The 16,571-nt window shown below is 47.9% G+C and overlaps 1 protein-coding gene and 1 long non-coding RNA gene across 2 annotated transcripts in view; both read left to right on the top strand.

Moving 5' to 3' along the window:
• The window catches only part of LOC130158955 (gamma-aminobutyric acid receptor subunit gamma-4), a 36,800-nt gene extending 25,843 nt beyond the window's left edge, over positions 1-10,957 (top strand). The window contains exons 4-9 of the mRNA XM_056360090.1: positions 1,112-1,332; positions 1,918-2,000; positions 3,417-3,554; positions 5,158-5,310; positions 8,882-9,084; positions 10,211-10,957. Coding sequence (XP_056216065.1) covers positions 1,112-1,332; positions 1,918-2,000; positions 3,417-3,554; positions 5,158-5,310; positions 8,882-9,084; positions 10,211-10,504 — 1,092 coding nt within the window. The 3' untranslated portion in view covers positions 10,505-10,957. The remainder of the gene's footprint in view (positions 1-1,111; positions 1,333-1,917; positions 2,001-3,416; positions 3,555-5,157; positions 5,311-8,881; positions 9,085-10,210) is intronic.
• LOC130158970 (uncharacterized) overlaps positions 1-16,309 on the top strand; it is a 165,288-nt gene extending 148,979 nt beyond the window's left edge. The window contains exon 2 of the long non-coding RNA XR_008825570.1: positions 15,333-16,309. This is a non-coding gene — a long non-coding RNA (uncharacterized LOC130158970). The remainder of the gene's footprint in view (positions 1-15,332) is intronic.
• The last annotated feature ends 262 nt before the right edge of the window (positions 16,310-16,571 follow it).

Here is a 16,571-nt window from a genome sequence, read left to right as displayed (position 1 = left end):
AGAGAGGGAGATGATGCCTCTGTGGTCAGGCAGCTTTGACAGCAGTGAAAGGGAGCAAAGTCCAAGTCAGGGAGGAACTGTCAGGAACAAGTGGCAGCCTTTAATATGGGCTGGTGAAACTGGATTTGGGGGTCTGGTTCAGACATCCACTGAGTGCCAGACACACTCCTGCATGGCACTAGTTAAGACATTCACAAGCAGGCTGAAAAAGAGGGTAAGGAGCAGTAGCAGCAAGCAGCAGAATGGTGGGCTAATGAGGTGGACTACTGCCAATCCGATTGAGACAGGAGCTGCCTCCTAGAAATGCTAGTTATGGGTGAGCTATGACACCCTCTCTCTCACCAAAACAAAAGGTCCTTATGGTACAAACTCTGTTTTCTGTCTGCAAAAGACTCCAGATTTTGAACTGGTTGCATCAAGAGCTGGGTCCATAGCAGCCCCTGCCCCAGCTTCCTTTTCTAATCTTCAGCAAGGGGTATCTGCCCAGGAACCCATAGTGCTCCAGTTTTCCATATAATACATTTACAGTGTAAGTCCTGCAGCAAGGGGTGGATTCTCACTAGATTTATGCACAATACTGCTATTGCTATATGTACAAATTAGGTGTATGTAGCACTGCGGGGCTGTATCCTAATAAATAACAGAGTTGGCTGCTTGCCTTCCCTCGTAAGCTGGTGAGCAGCTTTCCTTGCCTGTGTTTGAAACGTGTACTGAAAAGATGCTGAACTTAGGACTTGATTCAGGCAGTGCCCACACTGCCCCTTCATGCCTATGCTTAGGAGTGTTTGGCTTGAGCTGTCTGTCAAGAGGAGACCCAAGCCCTTGTTTGTATGGCCTTGGCTTTCCAGGCATGGGTCAGGCCAAACATGCTACAGCTCAGCCCACCAGTCAGCACACAGTCTTTGGCTCTTCCAAAGTGTGCCATGGATGTCCTGATCCTGAACTAAAGATGAGCCTGAAAAGGTGTCAGTGGTCACCAACACCTGCTCCCAGACTTAAAAAGCAAATGTTCTGGCTATGACTCCAAAACAGTGGCCTGCAGACTAGAGGACAGGGCTCTGCTTTGCCTGAATTCCTCTCAGCAAGACATGTTCTTCCTTCTCTTTCACAGGAATACACCATTGACATCTTCTTTGCTCAGACGTGGTATGACCGGCGTCTTCGTTTCAATAGCACCTTGAAAGCCCTCACCCTGAACACCAACATGGTGAGCCGCATCTGGATCCCAGATACCTTTTTTAGGAACTCCAAGCGGGCTGATTCCCACTGGATAACTACACCTAATCAGCTCCTTCGCATCTGGAATGACGGAAAAGTGCTCTACACGCTCAGGTACATCCAGCAGGCACTGTAGCTGGCTGCTGAAGTGAGGGAAAAAGGAGCTGGTCAAAGCAGAGGTTTCCAGGTGCCCTATGACAGAGTAGTGGAGATGTGTCCCAGTGCTGATGGGAGTACACAGGAAGTACTGGCTGCAGAATGGGCTGCTTCTTCCCAGGATGCAGACTTCCATAAAAATCAAACTGATTTTCTGTCTTATACCTAGAAAAAAGTCAAAACTATAAATGGTTCCCTAAACCAAAGTGTATGTGGGTCAGTCCAGCTATTTCATTCTGGTAATAAACATTTGGCTTTTGTTCCCATAAATTCTCACTCCCACAAATGAACCTGAAAAGCTCACTAAACAAAAAGACTTTTAAAATATGAAAATAAGATGTTTTTTCTCACTTTGAAAATATCCAAACATGTATTTTGTTTTGCCGCTGTTTTGAAATGTTCCTGCAAACAGACTGATCTTCAACAAATCAGTGTTTCTCTCTCAAGGGAGTGAGAATCTCTCTGTCACTCTGTGGTGCTGGAATCAAGCCACCTTCACCAACACAAAATCTCAGTCTCCCTTTCTCTCTCTTCCTCTCTCAGGCTGACAATCGAGGCTGAATGTCTGCTGCAGCTGCAGAATTTCCCAATGGACACTCACTCCTGCCCTTTGGTTTTTTCCAGTTGTGAGTAGACATATTTTTAAAATAGTTTTAGAAAGCAAGTAGAGAAAGTCAGTAGAGTAAAACTCTTCTGGGGAGACCATCCTCCCTTTTAGCTACTTTTTTCACCTGATCTCCAATGATGCTTTTCCTGTCCCATTACCTATCATGCCCTGAAACATCCTCCCGCTCCTGGGCTAGCAGAGGTCTTCAGGAACAGATTCACAGCACCTCTGAGCTTCTCCTTAATTTGGGTGCATGGCTGGAAGTGATTAGTTCACTGACCTTGTGGTCACTCTAGACAGAATATATCCCTTCAGCTGGCAGACAAATGGCACCCGTCCTGCCTTGCATCTTCCCCCTTCTCCTGCTCTCTGAGGTGACAGCTCGGCTTTCCAGACCTCAGCCCAGAGTCAGGCTGCACCCTGCACCCAAGGCCATTGCAAAGGAGGGGTACTTAGACCTCCCCTCACAGTCCCCACTTGTCCATTCTCATCAGAGGAGAGGGCTGCTGATGTTGGCACATCTCCACTGGTAATTTTTCAGGAAGCAAAGGGAGATTCCTGTCCTCATATGTTGGTTGGAAATCTGATTTAGTCATCTTAGCTCGGGTTCACTTCTCCTGCTTCCCCTGCCACTGAAGAGATGCTGCTCACATGGCTCTGAAGGGTGCTGCAGAGGGGGGCAGCATGCTGAGGACATACCATCCCCTTGTCTCCCACCATCCCTTGTTCTTTGCTAATTAACGGTACATGCCATACATGCTTGATAATTAGAAACACACTTTCAGTAAGCTGCCAAGCTTTTACTCCTCTCCTCTGAGGAAATCTCTCGTAGGTGTCAAGGTCCCTGCTTCACAGGAGGTTTGTTTCTTTGTCAAGAAAGCTAGAGCCAGGAGAAGCCATGCTCTAGCCTGCAGGAGCCAGGTCTCCTTCTCCACGGAGAATGCCCCCTTCTTTTCCACACACAGACCAGCTCCCAGGGCGAGAGATACAGAGGTAGTCAGAGCAGCCACAGCCATGCTACCTCCCACGTTGGCAGCTTTGTATTCCTGGTGTGCTCATGCTTGGGAAGGGAAGGTAGTCAAGGAGTAGTGGATCCCCCGTGCTGCTCCAGGGAACTAAAACCCTTAAAGATTTAAGGCTGGGGGAGTCCTCTTACACCAACCCAAGTCTCATTCCAGCAGTGCAGTCCTTAGAAAGGCTCTGTTTCTAGCGTTGCTTTTCCTATCCCTAGGATTTGAAGTGGCCTGCAAGGGGAGATGCTGTCCCCAGGGATGCCTATGGGATACTAAACAAAAGGCATCAGAAATACCTGCCTGAACATTTCATGTTTACAAAACAGCTCAAGTGAGATGCCAGCGCTTTTGCTGTCAGGGTGGTGGATGAGGTGGAGGCACATGACCTACTCTTTCATTGACGTCCTTGCCCCTTTTCCCAGATGGCTACCCACGCGAGGAGATTGTCTATCGCTGGAGGCGCTACTCCATTGAAGTCTCTGACCAGCGCACTTGGAGGCTCTACCAGTTTGACTTCACGGGGCTGAGGAACACCTCAGAAGTTCTCAGGACTGGGGCAGGTGAGGCAATGGGAGACAGCCCACAGAAACAGCAGTGTGTTGGCAACCTCATGGGTGGCAAAGGAGTGATCAGACAGTTCCTCAGTGGTTGTTGGGGAAGGAACAGCACAGTTAGAGAAACGTAAGAATGAAGGGATGGACCTTTGCTAGGAGGAGTAGAAATGGTGGACATGAAGGGTGAGGGAAAGATGAAGCAGGGGTAGGCCAGAACCACCGACGTCTCTGAACTGTGGGGTGACAATGCTGATGTGAACGAACCTATCCCTAATTGAAGGGTCAGGAGGGAGAGGAGATGGAGCTCAGATCCCCTCTTGCTGCAGTATGCACATATTACGTGATTCCTGGGTGATGGTTATCATTGGAACAGGGATGGGGAAATCAGAACTTGCAGGTCTCAGTCTTTCCTTCTGTAAAGTTCTGTGTGGCTGATAACATCTGAGACAGAAGATGCCTTAAGAGACAGAAACAAGGCTGCATGTGTGAAGAAACCAGGGAATGGGCACCCTTCAGCTCCTCCTCCTCTTCATAGTAGCTCACATCCCCTTTCCTTCCCACAGCAAACTGAGGAGAGCTTATTTGGATTCCTGCAGGTGGGGCGAGCTCATATTTTTAAGCCCTCTGAAGCAAGCAAGTTCAGGTAGTGCTTCCACAACTCTGCAGAAAGTTGCTGTTGCCAACACTGGCAGCCAGCCTCTAAACAGGGTAGAAAGGCAGCACAAACTGGGACAAGAACTGGTGCAGTGAAAGTGTCTTGAATGCACCAGTGGCTGTCTGACATTTGTAACTCTCTTTTTTGGTAATTGCTTGCAAACTCCATCATAACCCTAGAGCTGTCGGGTGGCTTTCTTCCAATACTCACTAGGAGCCTCTGAAAATGAGGAAGAACCTCAGCTCTAAGTTGCTAAATGAGCAATTAGGATGTACAGCACCACATGCCTTTTCCAGGGACAGAACCAGAGTCTCAATGAAAAGAGACTGAAGAACATCTCCTTTGTCACAGCTCAGGTAGGTAGTTAGCAAGCCAGGCCATGTAGCCTGTTACAGCTAAATAGCTTCTATAGAAAAGAAACCCTTGCAGCAATCAGCTGAAGATGAATACTCTCTGTATAGTTTCTTCCCTGAAACTTTTCCAGACTGGATGATTTTCAGTGTGCTTGGACACACAGCCAGGCCAGTACAAATACAGCCTGGTGGACACACAGCCAGGCCAGTACAAATAGAGTCTGATGGACACACAGCCAGCCAGGCATATAGCCAGCTGGGCAACAGCAAAGTCAACTCTTAAATTAGTCACAAAGACATTAAGTCAGACAGCTACAGAGCCAGCCAGGCAGCCAGAGTCCACTAGCCACAAAACCAGTTAGCCAGCCACAATGCCAGTGAGCCACCAAACCTACTCTGCCAGCCACACAGCTACCAATGAAGCTAACAATCTGGGCAGCCACAAAGCCAGCCACAAAGCCAGCCACAAAACCAGCTAGCCAGGCACTTAAAACAACAAGAAAACCTCATCAGAAACACTAAAAATTCTGAAAGTTTGCTGGGTTTTGTGTTTTAGGAAGCCGCATGCTGTGATTCCAATGTCTCTGTTGCTTTTTCCTAGGGGAGTACATGGTGATGACAGTTTCTTTTGACCTAAGTAGACGTATGGGTTATTTTGCCATTCAGACCTACATTCCCTGCATCCTGACTGTTGTTCTTTCCTGGGTTTCCTTCTGGATCAAGAGAGACTCTACACCTGCCAGGACATCTCTGGGTAAGAGACAGGTTGTTGCATGTGTGATACTTGTTGAACTCTGCAAGGCTAGCAGATCGGCAATGTTGGAGTACAAAATCTCCTAAAGCACTTTGCCATTTTCTAGCATTATTCCGCTTACTGGAGAGCAGTCCACTCCTCCATCTTTCTGTTTATAACACTATCATCAAGCTCAACTGAATGTTGAAGCTGTGCTGGCTTGGACCACTGGATTATTTCAGGATAGTACAACATTCTCGTATCTTGATCTGAGACCTGAACACAGCCTTTTCCAAGCTGACAATGTCATGTTCTTATGCACTGAAAGGGAGAGGGAAGAGGTGAGCTGTGGCATTGCAATACTGGCCAAAGGGCTCCTGCACATGCATGTGCTCTCACGCATTTCCTCATGACTCAGTGTAGGCAGGGCCAGGAGTGAAGGTGGTAGTTTAAAACACAGTGTCACCATCATTTCAGCAAAGTCCCTGAGGCATGCCACTCCAGCAGACATGCTCTGGAGCAGAGGATCATGCCAAGGGACCGTGGCTCAGTGCCAGGTCCTGCACTTGGGTCACAACAGTCCCACGCAGCGCTACAGGCTTGAGGCAGAGTGGCTGGAAAGCGGCCTGGTAGAAAAGGACGTGGGCGTATTGGTCAACAGCCAGCTGAACAGGAGCCAGCCCTGTGCCCAGGTGGCCACGGGGGCCAGCAGCAGCCTGGCTGGTGTCAGGAACAGTGTGGCCAGCAGGGCCAGGGCAGTGCCCGTCCCCCTGTGCTGGGCCCTGGTGAGGCCGCCCCTCGAATCCTGTGTTCAGCTTTGGGCCCCTCACTGCCAGGGGGACGTGGAGGGGCTGGAGCGTGTCCAGAGCCGGGCAGGGGCTGGGGCAGGGGCTGGGGCACGAGGCTGATGGGGGGCGGCTGAGGGGACTGGGGGGGCTGGTCTGGAGAGGAGGCGGCTCAGGGGGGCGCTGACCGCTCTCTGCAGCTCCCTGGCAGGGGCTGTAGGCAGGGGGGTCGGTCTGTTCCCCCAGGTAATGAGCGACAGGACAAGAGGAAACAGCCTTAAGTTGCACCAGGGAAGGTTTAGATTGGATGTTAGGAAATTTTTTTCACTGAAAGGGTTATCAAGCATTGGAACAGGCTGCCCAGGGAAGTGGAAGAATCACCATTCCTGGATGTATGTAAAACACATGTAGATGCAGTGCTTAGGGATATTGTTTAGTGATGGACTTGGTAGTGTTAGGTTAATGGTTGGACTTGATGATCTTAGAGGTCTTTTGCAACCTAAATGGTCCTGTGATTCTATTTCTGATTCTTCAAGGTCTCAGTGTAGGACTAGTGACATGAAGATTATAGGGTAATGAACAAAGTTGCTGGGCTATATCCATAGAGTACCAAGCTCTGGCAGGATGTGGAACCCTGTAGGCCTTTCTCTGTCATTCACCCCACAGAGGGAGCTCAGGATGTGGCAACAGCTCTGCCTATTGTTTAGATTTTCTCAGCAACTGCAGTGGCTCTTTGAGGTAGGAAAATGCTTATGTTGATTGAATTCTTCGCCGATAGGCACTAAAGAGATCTACAAATCTTGGATGCACTTTGGCTGTATCTGCATTTTACAGCAAGCTCTGCTTCCCAGCGCTGTCCTTCCCATCAATGCCACTGACTTTCCCTTTAATTTGAGGTAGCATTCCCAGCCCTGCCTGCAGACCTCTTGTGGGGAGAGGAAAGGTGAGGGACCATCAGCATCAAGCAAGGTATTCGCAGCCCATTCATTCTGACCCTCTCTCCCCACCTTCCAAACAAAATCAATTTCTTTGGTGCCCATGGAGAGAGCAGGAGGAGGAGTGGGGTGTCATTTCCAGTTGAGGGTACACCATAGTCCATGGCTGGGAAAGGAACGAACAGCAAGAGGCAAAATGTTCTGCATGGCTGACACCCACTGCAGTGGTGGTCTCAAAACACAAAGGAAAGTTTCCCTAGGCAGGGGAGGCCCTCTCTGTGGGAAGAGACCTTAGCTCATCGAGAGTAATGAATTCTCTCCACAGCCCGTTGTACTTCATACAAATGATCCCTAGCACATTTCAAGCACGCCAGCCTACATTAGGGGGATGTAAACTGGACCAGTTCCATTGGCATTTCAAATATACAGGAAGTCACATCATATCTGCTAATGCAAATACAGTAGAAAAATATGAAAATCTCTTGCCATGCTCCCACCCAGAGCCATAGGGGTGGCAGGTGGATCTAGATGAATGCTAGAGAAGGAGAAACGGGTAGAGTTCCTGCTTCTTCTCCACAGCTTAAAAAGCAATGGATGAGATCACAATACCAACTCTTGCAGCTGATCCTTTGTTGGCTCATGATACTTTACCTCTGGAAACAGGTCTGTGAGCATTATTGCTGCTGCAAAAACAATTCCAAGCCACGTTCAAGTCAAAAGAGATTTCTTATCATCTCCTACCCACTTGCCCTCTATGTCAAAAACCTGATAGATTGTGAAGAGCTGTCTCTGAAGAATAGCCACAAGTGGGTTGAAAGCTTATGGGTAAGAATTAAGAGATGAAGGCAACAAAGGGAACCTTGTTGTTGGTTTTTAACTGCAGGCTGCCCAATCAAGGGTTGCCCGTTGACAAAGCCTTCTTACTCCAGCTACAGGAGGCATTGTGCTCGCAGGCTGTCATCCTGCTGGGGGACTTCAACCACCCCAACATCTGCTGGGAAGGTAGCACAGCAAGCTGTAGGCAATCCAGGAGACTCCTGGAATGCATGGAGGATAACTTCTTAAGCCAGGTAGTAGACAGCCCTACCAGAGGGGATCCAATGCTGTACTTGATGGCCACCAATGCAAGTGAGCTAACTGGTGACATCAACATTGGAGGCAGCCTGGGCTGCAGCTGTCATGCACTGGTGGAGTTTGGGCAGTGTCCCTATACTCCTCCCAGGATACCTGTCCCCGCTTCCACTGCCTTGTGCATTTCCTTCTTGCACTTTAGTTTGACCGGCAGGTCTTGACTAATCCATGCTGGTCTCTTGTCTTCCTTTCCTGATTTCTTACACCTGGGGAATGAGAGCTCTTACACTCTATGAAGAGTGTCCTTAAAGATTTGCCGTCTCTGTTCTTCTTCCTTGTCCCTGAGGGCAGTTTCCCAGGGCGTCCTACTGACATAACTCCTGGAAAAACTAGAAGTTTGATTTCCTAAAAATTCAGGGTCCTGACTTTACTCTTCACCTGAACCATATTCCTCAGGACTGCCAACTCCAAAGGTATGTCTTTCTTTTGGACTCTCCTCCCATCATCAAGCAGTTGTTCCTGTGTACAGCCTTAAGCACAGTCCAAGTTCCCCACTCCTCTGCCAGTCTACACTGATGGCCTGTGTGACACTTGGGTTTTGAACAGCTTTTTTTCCATAGAGCATTGTCAGAGGGCACCTCAAGACCAGCATCTGGCTGAGCAGAGCAAAAATGGGATCAGACAACTAGAGGAATTTCTCTTCTACAGGACAGGGGAAATGTGGATATTACAGGGACTGAATGCATGTAGAAGACAGAAGTGCTCCTCTTCATTACTTAATCCAGCTATTTTCTCTCTTAGGTATTACGACTGTGCTAACAATGACCACCCTGAGTACCATCTCCCGCAAGCACCTTCCCCGTGTTTCCTATATCACAGCCATGGACCTCTTTGTCTCTGTGTGCTTCATCTTCGTCTTTGCAGCTCTCATGGAGTACGCTACACTCAACTACCTGGTGGGAAACAAGAAACCACTTGAGCACAACAACAGGAAAGCCAGGCTGGTAGGTCAAAGGGGCCAGCAGAAGTGGATGCTGTTAGAACCCCAAGCTATTTGGAAATATCCCTCCTGAGCCTGTACTAGAAACTGCTGACAAGGTTTAGTGCCTGACCCATACTGTGTTCATAAGGTCCTCAAACCACTCTGTGTGCTGGGTCTGACCACTTGAAAGGTGAGACACAACGATAAAAAGCAGCTGAGGGTCCCATAAAACAAGGAGGTCCCTGTCAGAGCCAGGCACCCTGTGTTCTCTCCAGAATTGCTGGGCAGCTCATCAATGGTTTAGGATGACTCACATGACCAAATGTAAATGTCCACTTTAAGACAGGGTGGCCTAAAGCCAGATTCTTCCACTTGTACCGGTTTGATCTCTGTGGGTTACAGAGGTATCTTAGGTCACAGAAATGCAGAAACCTACTTTCTTTTGTGGTCTGTCCATCAGAAGACCTCCAGAGTGTGGGGATAGTGAACCCAGAGTGGTCATCATCCTCTTCAGATCTGCCCACGCTCACGGCAGGTACTTCTGACACATCAGCTGAAACAGGCTTCTGAATTGGGACAGAACTGAAACCAGAAAAGACAGATCTCTTCTGTGCCAGCCTCATTTCCCAGCACAGGTGGAGAGAGCTCTTCCATGATGCTGACGATATGCCTTTTATTCCTGGGCCAAGAGGTTATGAGTCACACACAGCCTTTCCTCAGCTTTTTTCCAGCAGCTGACAGCAATCAGAAGACACATCTGGACTGTGTGCCATGTCTTCAGAGACAGCTGAGCTCAGGGGAGTGAGAGAAAAGGCTAGCACAGCTGAAACTAAACAGGTTCTGTTTCTGCACTGAAGATTAGTGAAAGAGATGGGGAATCAGAGCAATTAGATCTTTGCTGAGTAAAGCTATGCCCTAGGGTGCCAGGGAGGAAACTCACAGTCATGCAGGGAGCTGACAGTACCCACAGTAGGCCAAGGTGGTGATTTACAACTGATGCAGAGATGGGGGATGATCAGTCATCCCTTGCCACTGAACTGTATCTATGCTATGAACTTATCTATTGCCGATTGGATGGGTTTTGATGTCTAGAACATATTTTCTTGCCTTTCCCTTCCCTTTGTTCCACCTACCCCTCCTCATTACAGCCGCCTGCTGGTGCACAGGTGATGCCATCCTTTACCACTATCAACATCAACAACATCATGCACTGGCCCCCAGAGATAGAGGAGGATGACGATGAAGAACCTGGCTCCCCGTGCCTGGAAGGAAAGGAATGTGAGAGGTTCTTCTGTTGCATTGAAGACTGTCAGACAGGAATGTGGCGGGAGGGGAGGGTCCGCATTCACATCTCCCGCCTGGACTCCTACTCTCGCGTCTTCTTCCCCACCGCCTTCCTGCTCTTCAACATTGTCTACTGGATTGCCTATCTCTATCTCTAGCCATTCTTCGTCCTCAGCTGGAATGGACTGGAGACCAGCAAGATGGGCTTCTCAAGGAGCACAGAAAACAGCATCTCTTCTGTTGTAGTTGATTGTCAGCCTGAACAATCCAACCTGGCGATTCCCTCCTCCTGCTCTCTCATCTCTTCTAAGAAGAACCAGACAGCTTTTTTTTTTAGCCTTCTAACATATCTTTTTAGAAAATCTAGCCTTCCCAAATAACTCCCTCTCCAGTACCACCAGCATTTTACTCCTTGTAAGATTGCCCAAAAATGTCCTATTCCCATCTCAAACATTAGGGATTTTGTCAAAAACAAAAACCTTAATGTGTTTCATTTTTCCATCCAATCCCACTTGAAATTTCCATGGAAAGTGATGGAAAATAGAGTTTTCTGCATAGTTATTAAGACTGCAAAGGAAATAAAGTAGATCTTAAAACTTCTGCACAACTTCCACCAGAATAGACTTTGTGGAGTGCTAGAGGTTTGGAAAGGTCAGAAGGAAAGAAACATGAAAGAGGGTAGCACTACAGCTTTTCTGCAGTAGCTGGGCTTGGCTAAAATGTTTTGACCCTGCCCAGAAAGCTGGAAGTGGCACTAACAATGATGGAATAGCTACAAGCCTCTACGAGCTCCCCATACAGAATCTGTGGAGCATTCCTCATGGATCACTCTACTAGTACTAAGTTGCACCCAAGGCATCCACCCACTAAGGCATTGTTGAGTCTCGTCAGATGGTGGGAAAAAGCACTTCACAAATTTCAAAGGCCCATCTGCCTTACTGGAGCAGACTCTTCAGGGCCCACGGTGACATTCTGCTTTGTGATCAGGATTGAAGCAGGCTTACGTTGGCCGTAGCCAAAAGAGGGAGAAAGTTCTTATGCTTCAAAGACCAGAAGCAGTCACAAGAGCCCATTGTGAGGCAGCTTGCTTTGGCCTCTCTCATGTAAGCTGATCCCTATTGTATCATGCATTATAGCAGGGCAACGACACTTGTTAAAACCATCAGATCTGTGCTTGGTAGTAGGTGCTAACCTGAGAAAGGAGTACTAGAAAAGGTAATACAACCAGCTACCAGCATGGCACCTACCAGTGGTGGGGAGAGAGCGTTCCTGCAGCTCAAATGTGTTTCCTTACTTCTTTTTTTTTCATAATTACGTAAAAAAAGACTTCACTAAAACTGTACGGCTTCTCCCAGCCACCACCACCACTTGGCCCTTTTCTTCCCAAATTCAGGAAGCTGAGTGAGTCATCCTTGGTAGATTTCAGCAAGGTCAGACATAGTAAGATGGTTCCCTATGGTCCATCTTAAAGGGACAGAAAAATGCATAATACAGTCTCAACTGGGAAAAAACTGCATAAGGTAGAAGAGGAAACTCAGGCCCAAGGTCCATAATGTGTAAATCAGTTGCCAACTGCCGATGTGCCCCACAGCATGATTGTGAAAAGCACTGTGACATTAATAGTTACTTACTGTGTAAATTACAAACAAACAAAAAAATCTTTTTAAAACCAGCATGTTTTAGAAACAGTACTTAAAAGGTTTTTCATGAGGAGAAAGTTGGCAGGGCTGCAGAGAAAAAGTTGGAAACAGCTCACAGGACAGCTAACAGGGGCAGGTGGTTTTACGTATTCTTAGAAAGCAATTTGATGTGGTTAAAAGATGGATTTTGACACTGTTAAATCTGATCAGAGTAATGAAGTGTCATGTTTAATTCATTCATAAATACAGCCCTACCTGGGTGCCAGAAGAACAGCTAGGGCACCTAATTAAGTATACAATAGTACAACACTCAGCTAAGTATAACCTAATGGGGTCAGACCAGCATAGCTCTGGAAGGAGAAATTGTGCCTGTCTAACCTGTTACAGTTCTTTTTTAAAATACCAAGTAAGAGATAAAGGTTACCCAGAAGCATAATTTGCTTAGCTACTACAGCTTTTGAAAGGATGGAAAGAAATTATGGCGGGTGGTTCTGAGGAAATTGATTTAGCAAAAGAATTATTAAGGAGGTTCTAATTAAAGGAAATTAACTGAGGAGAGAGGAAAAAAGAATTGTTAAGGAGGTTCTAATTAGAGGAAATTAATGTTTTAGAGAGAAAGACGCAGAGAGGGAGAAGTCTAAGAAAAGAATAAAAACAACTTCCAGACAAGGAGAGCTGCTGGGTGACAGTGCTGACTCCCAGCCAAGCGGGTTGATGTTCTGCTCCTGATAGCAAAGTGCTATTAGATGTAGCAACAGAAAAACCTCCTATGACTCAACCATACACCGACAGGGAGCTGGATTAAACAGGGTCCTGTGATCTCTGTGGGGAGCCAAAAGGAAAGAGCATCCTAGATTAAAACTGGTTCACACGACAGACTCTGAGTGAAGCGTGTCTTCACATGTCAGAAGGCAGCTGTTAGCACATGGGAGAGGGCACCCTGGTGGCAAACCAGGGCCCGTGCCAAATACACGCTTATTAACAGTACACTGGCACAAAAGGCGTGTAGGCAATATAGGCTGCAGCAAACACGGGCAGCAAAATTTGGAAGGGGAGTATCTGAGAAAGGGAAGCATCCGAGAAAGGGATGGCGGAAGGGAAAATTTAACATCCATGTGCAAAGGAGTCCAAACATCTGCAATTTGCTTAGCTTCAAAGCACTTAGGAGCCTTGATGGACACAGATGATTATCATGGGCATCAGAGTACAGACTTAAGCCCTGAGAGCAGCAGCTTGTTGAAATTAGACCTTTTACAGAATCAGCCAAGAGAGAAGCAGAGTGTACAAGAGGCCTAAGAGGATGACAGAGACTTGGGCAAAGTAGACTTGAAAGATTATATGATTTCACCAAAAAAAGATAAAGCCAACACACAGCTAGGTAATTTAACCAATGATGGAGGATTTGACAGTGGAAAATAGCCTAGCGTGGGCTGGAGCACAAGGAAGCTGATTACTAAGGCTGAGGAAGGAGGAGGGAGGGGGCTTTTTGACTTAGGGAAATCTGTGCCCATCATAAATAGCTCAATAAGTAAAGGCATGCACAAATTCAATCATGTTTTTAAGTTTCTACAGTATCTCAAAAAAAGAAAGCTAAGAAAAGCCAGAAAGAAAAATCTGCCATTTTTTCTAATTACTTTGCAAAGAGCCAGTTCCCTGAAAAAAGGTGTGCCTGCTATCAGCAGGGAATCCAGGGCACAGAGACATCCAGTAATTGTGTGTGGCCCCACTGGGCAAGGCAGTGGGAGCCAAACCCCACTGGTCCCCTCCTAGATGAGCATAAACCACCTGCCCTTCCCTGCACCCTGTAATTTCTGCCATCATGCTGGAGTGGGTTATGGTCCGCAGTGTCTTTCAGCCCAGGACAGCTGCTGCCTTTTCACCAGCGTCTGACTAGGTCAGTCCAGGGGATGCAGCCTGAGAACATGGGGCTGAGCAGTGCCACACCAGGCAGGAGGGACAGACACTTGGGTGGCTGCAAGGCACCTGGGTGGATGCACTGCCTCCTCCTCTCTCACAGGTTTCAGCTTTCTTCCCCATCCAGAAACTTGGTGGAGGAGCCACGTACAGCCACCGTCACAGGCCAAGTTGGCACTGGGCTTCCCTCACCTTCTCTGTCCCCTTCCCAGGGATGAGGGAGTCATGTTCCCACCCCTGGCGCCTACAGAGGACCTCTGACAAACAGCTGCTTCGTGACAAGTTTCCTTGCTAGTGGCCCAAGAGTGCCTAATGGCGGCTCTCATGGGTGATCCCATAGCAGAACACACATCCCAAGTTAGTGAACTTTGCTGTGAATCTGGTCAGTTCCACCTCTTACTGGACAATCATCTCCACAACTTCCAGGCTGAAGTGGACTATGAACTCATCCACTGTATCTGCCTTTAAGCTCCACTCCAACCTATGGGCACCCCCTGTGGACAATATGTACTGTTTCAAATGCCTTGAAAACTTCAAGCAGGACTATAACTTTTGTGCTGTGGATCAGAAAAAGCTCTCCTTCCAGCAGTGCCATAAGTCCAGCCTTCTAGTAAGAAACCTGTTGGACAAGCTGATTGTCTTCTGTACTTTCAAGGCAGCATGTCAGCAGACAATGCAGTGGTGTGAACTAGAAGCTCATCTGCAGAACAGGTGTCCTGGTTTCAAGAAATACAAATCTGAACTACAGCAGAAAAAGAATCCCATTTCCAGAGGGAAGGAACATCCCCCACACCCAAGGGTCCAGAGGTACCAAGTGGAGGATCATTGCTTGTAGCAGAAAGCTCCACAGCTGCTGTGGTATCACTAGGGTCTGCAAAGCCTGGACTAGTTAATCCAGCTTTTGAGACTGAAGAAGACCTTCCTCAGACAGTTAGTCTTATGGCTGAAATGAACACAACTGAAATTCACTGAGAAGACCTGGAAGAAGCTGAGTATGAAAATAGCTGAGGGTAAAGTCAGCCCAATAGGAAAAACTTGCTGAGAAAGCCTTGAGAGATTCTGTCATTGCTGCAGATGGAAGAATAGCACCTGGGGACCATATTCTTGAGGTGAATGGTGTCAACATCAGCAGTGTGACTCACTGCCAAGCTGTCTCTCTGTGCTACCCAGGGCTCAGTACTGGGGCCCAGTATTGGGGCCGGTCCTGTTTAATATCTTTATCAATGACCTGGATGAGGGGATCAAATGCACCTTCAGTACATTTGCAGATGACATCAAGGTGAAAGGGGGAAGCGTTGATCTGTTGGAGGGCAGGAGGCCCTGCAGAGGGATCTGGGCAGGCTGGGCCGAGGCCAGCTGTGGGGGGTTCAACCTGACTCAGGGCACAACAGCCCCACACAGTGCTACAGGCTGGGGGCAGGGGGCTGGGAAGGTGCCTGGCAGAGAAGGACCCAGGGGTGCTGGTCCAATGAATATAAGCCAGCAGTGTGGCCGGCCAAGAAGGCCAACAGCAGCCTGGCTGGTGTCAGGAACAGTGTGGCCAGCAGGGCCAGGGCAGTGCCCGTCCCCCTGTGCTGGGCCCTGGTGAGGCCGCCCCTCGAATCCTGTGTTCAGCTTTGGGCCCCTCACTGCCAGGGGGACGTGGAGGGGCTGGAGCGTGTCCAGAGCCGGGCAGGGGCTGGGGCAGGGGCTGGGGCACGAGGCTGATGGGGGGCGGCTGAGGGGACTGGGGGGGCTGGTCTGGAGAAGAGGAGGCTCAGGGGATACAGCTGCCTGAAAGGAGGTTGTAGCAATGTGGGTGTTGGTCTCATCTCCCAAGTGACAAATAATAGGACAAGAGGAAATGGCCTCAAGTTGCACCACGGGAGGTTTAGATTGGATATGAGGAAAAAATTCTTCAGTGAAAGGGTTGTCAAGCATTGGAACAGGCTGCCCAGGGAAGTGGTTGAGTCACCACCCCTGGAGGTATTTAAAAGACATGTAGATGTGGTGCTTAGGGACATGGTTTAGTGATGGACTTGGCAGTGCTAGTTTTAACAGTTGGACTCAATGATCTTAAGGGTCTTTGCCAGCCTAAATGGTTCAACGAGTATGATTCTAACATGAGGCTAATGATGGGGACTGGAAACAATGATCTCGGCATTTAAGTATTATGGCTTTTGCTTAGAAGGTGGGAGGAAATCAGGAAAAAGGTTAATTGCTCATTTCTCTGTCTCCAATTCCTAGCCTTCCCCTCCAAATTATGCCATGTAAGGGACCATTTTTAGATTGTATGCACTTCAGGGCAGAGACTCTCTTACTGTGTGTTTGTACAGGGGCTAGTGCATTAGGGCTTGATCCTTAACTGAGATTTCTGGATGCTACTTATTATAGATAATAAACAACAGTGTGGACTACCCATCTTCAACACCACTGTCTATCCACACCTTGAAAGAAGGCTAAAAATTGCTCCCCACACCCCTCCTGATGGGCTTACTGGAGTTGGTTAATATTTTTATTTCCCCAGAGAAAAATATCTTGTTGGAAAGTAGGGGAAAATGTTGGTCTGGTATTTTTGGAATGAGTGGGGGATTTTTCTGATTTTTTTTTTTAAGAAAGAAGTTGTTTCAACTCAACACTGCTCAGCAGCAATCTCTTATCATTTAAAATAATTTCTAATGCAACAGAAACC

Source organism: Falco biarmicus, chromosome 14, assembly GCF_023638135.1.
Source record: "Falco biarmicus isolate bFalBia1 chromosome 14, bFalBia1.pri, whole genome shotgun sequence".
Classification (NCBI taxonomy): Eukaryota; Metazoa; Chordata; class Aves; order Falconiformes; family Falconidae; genus Falco; species Falco biarmicus.
Note: the sequence above shows the minus strand (reverse complement) of the source record. Positions and strands in the feature narration are given on the sequence as shown.